The sequence below is a fragment of the Staurois parvus genome, unplaced genomic scaffold (genome assembly GCF_062004578.1).
Source record: "Staurois parvus isolate SC_StPar_1 unplaced genomic scaffold, SC_StPar_1.0 ptg000517l, whole genome shotgun sequence".
In the NCBI taxonomy this organism is placed as follows: domain Eukaryota; kingdom Metazoa; phylum Chordata; class Amphibia; order Anura; family Ranidae; genus Staurois; species Staurois parvus.
In genome coordinates, this window is record NW_028318313.1 from 473,237 (window position 1) to 485,631 (window position 12,395).

At 39.7% G+C, this 12,395-nt stretch overlaps 1 protein-coding gene across 6 annotated transcripts in view; it reads left to right on the top strand.

The window, feature by feature from the left end:
- Window positions 1-12,395, top strand: part of FRYL (FRY like transcription coactivator) — a 467,937-nt gene that overhangs the window by 328,309 nt on the left and 127,233 nt on the right. For all 6 annotated transcript variants that reach the window (XM_089690113.1, XM_089690112.1, XM_089690114.1 and 3 more), the window contains 3 exons: window positions 1,532-1,624; window positions 6,277-6,375; window positions 6,875-6,976. In XM_089690113.1, the coding sequence (XP_089546239.1) occupies window positions 1,532-1,624; window positions 6,277-6,375; window positions 6,875-6,976 (294 nt within the window). The remainder of the gene's footprint in view (window positions 1-1,531; window positions 1,625-6,276; window positions 6,376-6,874; window positions 6,977-12,395) is intronic.

Here is a 12,395-nt window from a genome sequence, read left to right on the forward strand (position 1 = left end):
CCATCGTTACATGCTTTTATTTGACTAGCTTTCTGCCTTTTCTGTTATGTCTTGGGAATTATCATTACACTGTGACTGTAAAGAAACCACTTGTTGCGTCAAAACTGCTCTTGTTTAAAAATTTTGTTCACTCTTAGGCAAGCAAAAGATGTGATTTTCTTCTCTGAAAATCATTTGATTCCCCCATCAACGCTGGATGTGTCCCTCCCACAGCACTATTGTGTTCTACCGGCTGGGAGTCTTCCCTGCCGCCAGAACACAATGTATACTGCTAGCAGCTATAGCCACCACCATTAATTGCATGTAAAAAATCCGACAGGGTGGTTGTACTGAAGTAGATCAATCCGTCTATGGCTGCAGTTCAGTTTAGTTAACTTTTTCTTTTTTTTTTTAAACTCTGCACAAGGGAAGGTACTTACATTCAGTGAGAAGTGTCCATTGTGCTGGTGGCTGTTCCCTTAACCTGGCTGCAGATTTTTTCATCCTTCAGATTCCTCCAAATTCAGTCCTGCTCCCTTCCCATACCCCTGAAGTAGGTGCTGTGGGGGTCAATACAGCAGCTGGACCTGTCACAGGCACTAGTCAACAGTGCTGAATATGCCTGCCCTTTCTGCCCCTCTCCTCCATTCCTAGAAGTTTTACTGTATCTTCAGCAATGAAAAGCGCTCCATGAATGGAGGCTATGCGGATGAATGAAAGGCCCGTTTCCTCCGTTCATAGAGTACTTTTCGCTGAAAAAATTTAACTAAACTTAGCGTTTAGGGCCCTGTTAATAACATACTTCCCATATGGGCACCAAAAGTGTCCTAAGCAGAAAACGTGTCTGAACCATTTCTTTCTGGGTTTCTAAACCGCAACAAATACTTTGCTTGCTGTGGGTTACAAACAATTCTTTGAAAGATTCAGTCCACTTAGTTTTTTTATTCCTCATTTTCTCTGAGTCTCTAACGTTTTGCTTACTGACACTTTTTTTTCTTTTAACCATGTTCTTTATATCTTTCACACACTCCTTTCCCTTACCCTCTATTATCAGATCATGCATGGTGAATTTTGGTTGATTCTTGCTTAATTGCCCGAAATTCCAGCTGCGGGTGGCACTGTGGGCACCACGTGGCTCGACAAACTTTGAAACATTGAAGGAAGAAATTTGTCACACAAACAGTGACTGCATCCAGTCTGATGCAGCCACTTTTCGGGTACTGTGACAGCCGCAGGTGCTGTCTGAATACCACAGCAGGAATATTCCTCCATTCACGCTGTATAGAAGATGTGGGAATTGAGTGACTTCTCTTGTTTAGCTCACAAGGCAGAACACAATCAAAGTGTGTTCACATTTTCTGCCTCTTTCTCACTTTTGAACTCAGATTCTTTACTGCTTCACATGTTTACAAACTTTAACTTCTACATGATTTGATGCACTGTCTATATAACCCAGTGTTACAGCATTGCTGAAAAAGTGTTTCTATAATGCAAGGTATTCATTGCCATTGATGGTTCATATAATGACTCTTTCTGCTTGTTTGCTTGAAAGGAATGTGCACAGTACTTCTTAGAAGTGAAAGACAAGGACATAAAACATGCACTTGCTGGTCTGTTTGTAGAAATTCTCATCCCTGTGGCTGCTGTAAGTAAATCTTGTGATGTTTACAGATTTATCTATGATCAGTTGCCAAGTTTTAAAGATTTTGAAAGAGAACAATTTGCTTAATAATTCCTAATATCAGGGATATTGGTCAGTGCTCTTATTGTATGTATATATGACATTTTACTTGGATATTTAGGTCTGAACTCTTGGGTTCCTTAAAAAAAAAAAAAACACCACTTATGTGGCCCAAAGACAAGAATGTGCAAATATCATCTGTTATTTTAATGGAAACTATAATGGTTTTTGTTAATTTACATATGTTTACATGTATATGTTTTTAAACTAATATGTTTTAAACTAATATGTTGCAGCATTTTTTTTAGTACTTATTTAAAATATTCATTTTACAAGTAAACCTTTAAGACAGGATGCACAGAATTTGCAGAGCGTTGTGAGGTTTTTTTTTATATATAGACAGAACAGCAGAAGCGGTTTGCTTTCTGACCCTTTTTTGCTGCCATAAACAATATATATGCATTCCCTTTAAAATGCAGTTTAGTTTATGTTTAAATGCTTTCACAATTTTAGGATCACATGTGGCATACGACAGCTCCAAATTTCACAAAATGCTGATGATGGCAGTGTATGACAAGACTGAATGCACCTGCTTATGAGTCACTGCAGGTTCTTGGACTTACCTGTCTGTGCAGCTAAGTGATCATTATGGACTTTTATTGTGGACAGCCTTTAAGCTAGGCTTTTTCATCCAGGGTTTCCTCCAGATGTTGCAAGGGATTTCTTGAGAAATGAACAATTTCTGCCTCTCAGATACGTTTCCACTGACACTATTGATTATTTTAGCTATTTGTAAGAGGGTCATTCTTCCCAATGACAACAAGTGTAAGGAGCGTTCTTCTCACTGACCATCACACTAATGTATAATTTGTAAATATAGTACTTTTTGCACAGGGTTTCCCTAAGACCAGAAAGTTATTTCAAGGGTTCCTCTGGGTTGAAAAGGTTGAGAGAGGCTGCTTTAAGCAGAACTTTGACCTAGGACAGTACTACCTGTGTTTAACTATTCATTTCTTGTGTTAGGCAGTCGTGCTCATTTCAGTGAGTGGGACAGACTAAGTACCCACCAACAGCAGTAAGATGTATGGTCAAGCTGAATTGCTTTACATAGGAAGAAGGCAAAACCAATTTATGACCCCTCTTGTTTATTTGTGCATGTACGCATTCTTGAGAAGACCATTGCACTGAATGGTAGACATTCAGATTTTCATTTGTTTTCATTGGAGAACAGTAGACATTTGACAATCCATTTTAAAAAATGGTCAGAAACAAGGAGTTGCTCTTTAAAGTCTACATTCAACCTTAAAAATACCTTTATCCCTTTTGAACCGAAAATAATCCCCTACATAGAAACGTGATCACTGGAGACCACCTCTTCCACTTTGTGCATGTGCCCTGCCACCCTGTAAATTGAAGAAGAGTTCTCCTGCAGACACATGCATTGGTTCTGCATCAAAAGGTAAGTAACTTTGACTTAAAAATGTAGAAAAGGCCAGGAGGAAGGGTATATTTATATTCTAAGATATACTATAAATAAATAAATATATGTATTTATTTATATTCTAAGATTAACCGCTTTCAGCCCGCAATGTACTGTGCAGAGCAGCAGCTACAGGCAAAGCTCTGGCTGTATCAACACAAGGGGGTGCTGCGCTCCCCCCCCAATGACTGCTGTGTCCATGAATGAGGATCCCAATGAACGGGACCCGGTGATGTAAGCAAAGCTGTTGTGAATCAATCTCATTCATAACAGCTCTGCTTCTCTTCCTAGTGAGCTGTGATTGGCCCACAGCTGCCACATGATGTCTGGGGCCAATCAGAGCACCCTGTACCATGTGATGTGAACATCTCCAGCCAATCACAGATCACTATTCTGAGCTGTCAAAACTTAACTCATTCATGACAGTTCATGACAGTGGCAAAAAATAAAATGTTCCATGGACTCAGCATGCCTGTCTGCAAAATCCTTGGGGTGTCTACTTTCCAAAAAGGGGTTATATGGGGAGGGGGGGGGGGGTTGTACTGCCCTGGCATTTTAGCAGCTCAAGAAATGTGATAGGCAGTCAGAAAGTAAAAGCTATGTAAATTCCAATATATATACCATAGTTTGTAGACACTATAACTTTCACACAAACCAATTAATATACATGTATTGGGATTTTTTTTTTTTACCAAAGACATGTAGCAAAATGACTAATTGAGTTTATTGGATCTTTTTTATAACCAAAAGTGAAAAATATTGTTTTTTTTTTTTGTTTTTTTATTCAAAAGTTTCGGTCTCTTTTTGTTTATAGTGCAAAAATTAAAAACCGCAGAGGTGATCAAATACCACCAAAAGAAAGCTCTGTTTGTGTGAAAAAAGGGCATAAATTTTGTTTGGGTAGAGCATTGCATGACCGCACAATTACCACTTGAAATAGCGCAGTGCCAAACAGCAAGAAATGGCCTGGTCAGGAAGTGGGGTAAATGCTCTGGAGGGCAAGTGGTTAAACACCGACACAAATCCTTTAATGTCAGGCGATGATAAGATTTTTTGCAGAATAGTAAAACAGTTGATCTTTCATCAAACTATGCGGAATTGATTTTTTTGTGCCAAGCTTCTAAGCCTCATCTCTTCCTCATAGGAGGCTTTATGATCTCTTCAAAATCAGATATTGTTTTGCTGGCAATTTTACTGCATGGGTTATAGGAGATTTTTTCTATACATAGCACAGCGCTGGTCAGAGCATTACTGATATTTTCCATTACATTAACAGATAATGCTTTGGGTAGAATATGCTTACATGTTTTCTGGTAAATGTCCTCAGAAGAGCTTGTTAGTATAATTAATGCTGTCTACTTCCACCCGTGTGAAACCACATAGGGAAAATCACTGGCAAAAAAAAAACATCAGCCATCCTTCCTCACATAATGTTTATAGTATTTTTCTTTTACTATTTGTTCATAGCAAAGCACAGGAAAAGCTTAAAGGGCTTTTCCAGTTTACAATACAGGTTGGCCTCTGCCTTAGCAATCTGCTAAGCCCTGTGAAAACATATCTGAAAAAAGCCTGCTGGTAAACTGAGTTGGTTACTTAATGGGAGACATTTCTGCATTGCTGCAAGGAGGGACAAGATTTATTATTTAGAAATTGGACAGGAGCCATTTTTTTTACATGGCACACTACAACACATCGTTGTATGATGAAATGCATGTGAGTTGAAATATGTTTGCATGGTGCACTGGTATGCTATTTAGAAAAAAAAAACAGACGCACTCTGGTGCCAACTGTGTGTTGTGGTGTGATGCCAGCCTTAAGGTACACATAGGACACAACAGATACTGCTTGTGACTAAAAGAAAAAGGTTTTACCCTGTGCATAAAAAAATAGTAAGAGCTGTAAATATGGGGAATAGGCTTCCACATGAACTGGTTCTTGTAAAATCTAAAAAGCACAGAATTTAAGTAGCTATGAGTATAAGTAGGTAATATAGAATAGAACGTCGAGCCCAGTTATTTCCAAATGACTTTTAGGGGTCAGGAAAAACTGATACTCCTGTTTGCCTTCCCCTAAGGCAGTGGTTCTCAACCTTCCTAATGCCGCGACCCTTTAATACAGTTCCTTATGTTGTGGTGACCTCCAATCCTAAAATTATTTACCCAGTAATTATAATTCATGAAGCGTCGTTTTACCCCCAATACTGCTGCTTTCAACACAGTAGCTGCTTTTAACAGAGTAGCTGCTTTCAGCACAGCAGCTACTTTCTACACAGTAGCTGCTCTTTACACATCGGAAATATGTGTTTTCCGATGGTCTTAGGCGACCCCTGTGAAAGGATCATTCGACCCCCAAAGGGGTCACGACCCACAGCTTGAGAACCACTGCCCTAAGGCTTCTGATTATGCAAGGTTTTGCATTTTTTTTTCCTGTCTTTAATTTTTTTGTATGGTCAACCCAGCTCAACTTTTCTTAACCAGGGTGCCTTCAGGCTTTTTCAGGGGTGCCTTGGCAATATGCTTGAATAATGCCTAAAAATTGTATACAAGCCAGCAGGTGGATCAAGCCTGTCTTTTAGTTATACAAAGCCATAGGTTTTCATTGCGCACTTTTACAACCTGCTAGCTGCCGGCATCCTAACAAATGACATCATTAGTTGATAAGGAGGATGTCGGGCGCATGCAAGCATCCTTGTTTGCCTGTCCCCTGCCCCTCTTTATCAATAGTGGGGTCACAGCTGAGTGAGGGAGAGAAACTAAGGGAAAAACACTGGAATACTAGTCCGTACCAGTCTGCAAAGGAATATTTTTGCTTTGGAAGAATAAATCACCTCAAATGTTGGTTGTCTTACATGTGTGAATGTTGCTGCGTTATCCTAAAACTAGTAGAATCGTTTTTTACATTTTTAGAATGGGGTGCCTTGAGATTGTGCAGAATTTTAAAGGGTGCCTTGAGATTGTCCATAATTTTAAAAGGTACCTTGACTGAAAAAAGGTTGAGAAACACTGACCTAGCTTACTATGGAACCATGAGTAAATCATACTGTAGCATGGTAGTGTGTAGTGTGCACGCATTTTCATCTGGAAGCTGCCAATACTGACATTTAGTAATATGACGTTTTCATTTTATATTTTTCCAGGCTGTAAAAAATGAAGTAAATGTGCCATGTTTAAAGAATTTTGTAGAGATGCTCTACCAGACCACGTTTGAACTCAGCTCAAGAAAGAAGCATTCCCTGGTGAGAAATGATACTCTGGAATCCTATTTCTTTACACAGTATATCTATATCGATAGGTTATTTGTTCACTGAAATCTAATTGGTATCATTGTCCTTTTACCATTTTTAGAGGAATCTATGTAATTTTAGCTATTTTGGCTTCATACTTAAGGATTGGACCAACTAAGTCTGTTTTTTGGGTTTTTTTTTTTTTTTATACTTCAGTCTTTGGTTGAAGGCTTTCATACTTAAATTGCAAGCTTGCCTTTTTGGCAAACCATCTTCCTTTTGAGCTGGTGATAACACTATAATATATAATAAAGATTTATGAGAAAATTCTTTCAACAGATTTTTAATGGTTAAATGCATACTTCATGCTGAAAGAATAATTCCACACCTAAGAGATCATTATGTTATCAGCATTTTTCGGAGAAAATTATAATGAAATAACAATTGAAGTTATATTCATTTTAAATAATTTTAATAAACACAGCTTTTATTGTGTCCTTTATATTCACAGGCACTATATCCACTGGTTACCTGTCTGCTGTGTGTCAGCCAAAAACAGTTTTTCCTGAACAATTGGCACATTTTCTTGCAAAACTGTTTGTCACATTTAAAGGTAAGTCACTTGCAGTCACGTTTCAGCACTGAGAATCACTGGGATGTAACAAATCTTCCACATTTAGTTTCCTAAGATTCATGTCCTGGGTGATTTAACAAAGTATTAATGTGTTCCTGGCGTTCACTTTACACATCTGACCAGCTGCAACATCATTACAAGCTTTTTCAAATTCATTTATGTGATAATTCACAGCCATCATCTTTCTATTGTATTGCAATGAATCTCCTTGGTTACGTAAACTCCAATGACTTGTGTAACTTTTACTCCTCTTTCCATTATTGACTGTGAAATAGATGACAATGGCGCACTAATAATAAAAATCAAAAATCCTTCCTCTCGGCATCTTTCTGGTACTGTTCTCCGTCATTTAAGGTGTAATGACTCCTTTCCTGTAGTAATATGGATTTAATGTACTTGGGTTCTCATTATTAAGGTTTGATTGGCTGCATGTCTGTTAATGAGTATGACACTTCGCTTGTGGCACACACTGACTCCTGGTACCTGCTCACACTGCTCTGCTTTTTCGTTCCCTTCACATCTTTCTGCTTGCTCATTGTCATCTCATCCATCTGTGTTTTGTTTACTTCTAAAACCTTTTTTTTTGGATTGTTCCTGTGTTTTGAATTTGTTGTTTAGTGCCCCTGTACAGACAATTCTACTAACAGACTTTCACTTTATTAAGCAGTTTCAAGTAAAAGTATGAAAAATCAAATCAGGCCCTTAAATTCACCAGATCGTGTGTTTTGTTTTGTTTTTTTTTTTTTTTTTTTTACTATTCGTCTTGTAAATTGTCTGAAGTCTGCCTGTATAATAGGGTGCCGCATACTGGCTGAAAAATTATAGGCGCTTACTCTGTAAGTTTATGGATTAGAGGGAAAGGTAATTCAAAGGATGTCAGCAGTTTGTTGATGTTCACTAGCAGTATAAAGACCAGGTAGGAGTCAGAGAAGTGACCTATGTACAACCTTCTTTGTAAAATCTTTGCTTCCAAATTGTAGTAGACGTTTCCTTCTCATTGACTTCTTTTTTTTTTTCCTGTAGCTCACACCTAACTGATGTAAAAGCACAGGTTGCCTTAAATAGAAAGTTAAGCACAATTCCAGCCAAAATGTTTTGTTTTGAGGGGGGCTTTGCCATGCTGAATAGTCAGCAAAATCTCCTCAACACATATTCAAGACAGGAATAACAATAAGATTTAAAACAGACAAGGCCAAGGATGTGAATCTATTAAGTTGCATTATTTTCTGTTGCCACTAGGGAGATCTACTCATTTTGTGTTTGGTTACCAGTACTGGAAATCAGAAGAAATCTCCCCAACAAGCACACAGATGGCTAAAAAACAGACAGAGATCATAGCCCCTCCCTACTCAAACCAAAGTTTGTTTTGGCGTGAGCTTTTCTTAACCCCTTCTCACTGCCACCTCCCAGACCTTTAAGAGGTTTTAAATGCCAGGAGGCAGAGATGGGCATTCCAATCATGTGACTGCTGTGATTGTCAGTCACATGATTGTAAAGCTCCCAAACGCAAGTATGCATTGGTCTTTTCGGTCCCCTCCGGTAACTATATATGCAGCCTCTCGACATTAAAGCCCACCCGCCAAGAGACGGCATATATGCGTATATCTGGTGGGAAGTAATTAACATTGTGATGCAAAATCCACTTATTCCATATAGTAGAATGATAGGAAGCCATTAAAGGTGGGAACCAGTTCTCTACATCCAGTGAATACTGCAAGTTTGTGGGCTTAACTAATTTTAAGGTGAACACAGTTCAGGAGCAAAAAGGAGTTCATGAATGTTTGAAGAGTCTCAAAGACTTTTAGCTTTGAGCCCTTAAGCCACAAAGGAAGGGCTTACCTCTGTCTCTCTGTGCTGCTTTTAAAGTATTTGAACTTAAACCAACATGATTTGTTTTCGCATGATGCAGCTCCAATGTTGGGGTGCTTCAAAATAATGGTTTACAGACCATAGAGGTCAACAAGTGTAATTAACAATAAAGGTCTGCACACCACTAATAACTACACAACAACCAATCATACACTGCTCCAAAAAATTAAAGGAATACTTTTTAATCAGAGTATAGCATCAAGTCAATTAAACTCCAGGGATATTGATCTGGTCAGTTAGGTAGCAGAGGGGGTTATTAATCAATTTCAGCTGCTTTGGTGTTAATGAAATTAACAACAGGTGCACTAGATGGGCAACAATGAGACGACCCCCAGAACAAGAATGGTTTTACAGGTGGAGGCCACTGACCGTTTTTTCCCCTACTCACCTTTTTTGAATGTTTTTCACTAGTTTTGCATTTGGCTAGGGTCAGTGTCACTACTGGTAGCATGAGGCGATACCTGGACCCTACAGACGTTGTACAGGCAGTCCAACTCCTCCAGGATGGCACATCAATACGTGCCATTGCCAGAAGGTTTGCTGTGTCTCCCAGCACAGTCTCAAGAACATGGAGGAGATTCCAGGAGACAGGCAGTTACTCTAGCCGAGCTGAACAGGGCTGTAGAAGGTCCTTAACCCATCAAAGGGAACGGTATCTGCTCCTTTGTGCAAGGAGGAACAGGATGAGTACTGCCAGAGCCCTACAAAATTACCTCCAGCAGGCCACTGGTGTGAATGTCTCTGACCAACCAATCAGAAACAGACTTCATGAGGGTGGCCTGAGGGTCCAGCGTCCTCTAGTGTGCCCTGTGCTCACTGCCCGGCACCATAGAGCTTGATTGGCATTTGCCTTAGAACACCAGAATTGGCAGGTCTGCAATGGTGCCCTGTGCTTATCACAGATGAGAGCAGGTTCACCCTGAGCACATGTGACAGACGTGAAAGGGTCTGGAGAAGCCATGAGAACATTATGCTGCCTGAAACATCGTTCAGCATGACCGTTTTGGTGGTGGGTCAGTGATAGTTTGGGGAGGCATATCCATGGAGGGATACACAGACCTCTACAGGCTAGACAATGGCACCCTGACTGCCATTAGGTATCAGGATGAAATCCTTGGACCCATTGTCAGACCCTACGCTGGTGCAGTGGGTCATCCTCCTGGTGCACAACAATGCCCAGCCTCGTGTGGCGAGAGTATGCAGGCAGTTCCTGGAGGATGAAGGAATTGATACCATTGAATGGCCTCCATACTCGCCTGACCTAAATCCAATAGAACACCTCTGGGATATTATGTTTCAGTCCATCCGCCGCCACCATTGAGATCTGATGTGTTTTCAAAGTGTTCCTTTAATTTTTTTTGAGCAGTGTATATTATTATTTAGGGTGCTCAAGCCTCTCAACAGTACATCAATCTGTTAGTACAATCATTTTGATGCACAGAGTAATCACATAGCCAAACTGCTTTAGCAATAAGTTTGTATTAGGCATATACAATACATACATTCTCCTAGCAGGTACAGAAAACCAAGTATGTCATCTAACATCAAGCATAATACAACAAAGATATACATTTCATTGTTGAATAACAGCAAAGAACATACATGCATATAGGTAAAATGAGCTACACTTAAAATGTATACATGCTGATGTTCAGAAATACATACAGGAATGCAATACCCAGAATATAGTAAAAAAGGAAAACTGAGCCAGACCTTGGTGAAAAGAGAGAGGAGGAGGAAAAAAAACATTTTGGGCATCCAAAAACTCCCTTTCTCGAGAACCGCCTTCCATAGAGGTCAACAGAGCCAGGGGCATGCCAATCCGAAAGTGATCTTTATTGGACAAAAGATTATTGAGAGGCCAATATTCTGTCTTTGGATCAGGCGAGATCTTTGGTCATAGCAAAAGAGGGCAATACTAAGGCTCCTGTGTGGAGCTGGTCAGACTGGACTTGTGCTGTGCTCCAGAAATTGACTTTGAATTTGACTTTAGATTGGTATGGTTGCTGGTACTGTTTACTATCAGCAATGTGAGAGCCCAGAGCAGTTCCTAGTATGCCACAGAGATGAGTCTCGGTCTGTCTTCAGAGGTTTGGGCAGAGCTTCCCGGTATGTAATGGAAGAGCAAAGTGGACATTGTAGTTGCAGCAACTCTACTGTTGAAGATGCTGTGACATGAAGGATCAGCTTAGAGCTCCCATAAATACAGCAATGGCTGTCTTCCAGTAGTCCTATAAACCTGTTTTTAAAAAGAATGTTTTAAATAGAATAGACGTGTAATACCTGCACAAAGCTGCATCTCATTTTAGCTCAGGCAATGAGTCAGATTAAAATTTAGTAAAGGTTTATCTGAAATCAACATGCAGGGTAGCTGATTATGGCATAAAATGCATCTGATAACTATTCTAGGCGTGGACTGTCCTTGTCTGGGCAGACAAATTATACAGAGACCTGTAGTTCCCCATCAGCTTGTCTGTGCTTAACTTAGAAATCACATCCCATAATCTAAGGGCTCATGCACACTAAACTTTTTTACAGCTGCTCCTTGGGGTGTTTTTTTTCCTGCCTCTGAACTCCTCAGCATGCCTGTATCCATGCACACATAGAGGCAGAGGCAGGGAAACAAACCCACTGCCAGTGCATCCAGGAGCAGCAGAGTTTTTTTTTTTTTTTCCTATTCAAATATTTATTAATTTTTTCAAATAAATACACATTACACTTATAATCACATAAACCCAACAAATAACTTTTGTTCATTTCTAATCTCCTTCCCCCCCCCCCCCCCTCCTCCCGTCACCCACCCTACAATACTTTCACCACTTCCATTTAGAAAAAAAAGAGAGATATTCTTACTATACACTCTATCCACTTCTATTTCAACTTTAACTTAAACTCCTCCCACTTGCCCCATCTCAGATAATATGCTCCCATCCTATCTTCTTGTCTGTAAATGATTTTTTCCATCCTACAGATCTGGTCAACTCTCTCCATCCAGTCCTCCTCCCTCGGCACCTCTACTTTCCGCCAGTACTTGGGTATCAACCCTTTTGCTGCGTTTAAATAATACCAAATACCCGTCTCCTTATATTTGTTCACCGAATACTCTGTACAATAGACAAGTCTCTGGATCCATACCAACATCAATTTCAGTTATCCTCCTAATTAAGTTCACTATCTCCTTCCAGAATATTTGAATTTTTGGGCACCCCCACCATACATGATATACCGTGCCACTCTCCCCACAACCTCTCCAGGAGCAGCAGAGTTTTAGCAGAAAAAACGCTTGAAATGTATTCTGGCCAATTAAATGAATGAACACCAAAACACTTGGTGCACCTAAATGCTTTACACTCTTTTACTAGCATCAGGAGAAAAGGCTTCTAGGGTAGTTAGGATAACATTCTGTGTGCATGAGGCTAAATGTTAACCAGTTTCTACTCTATGTAGCCAGATAGTTAAGAATCTCCAAAAATGCAGATTTGTTTTCTTCTCCTGGCTTCTTTTAGTTGTGTTCCGTTTGCTTTGTGCT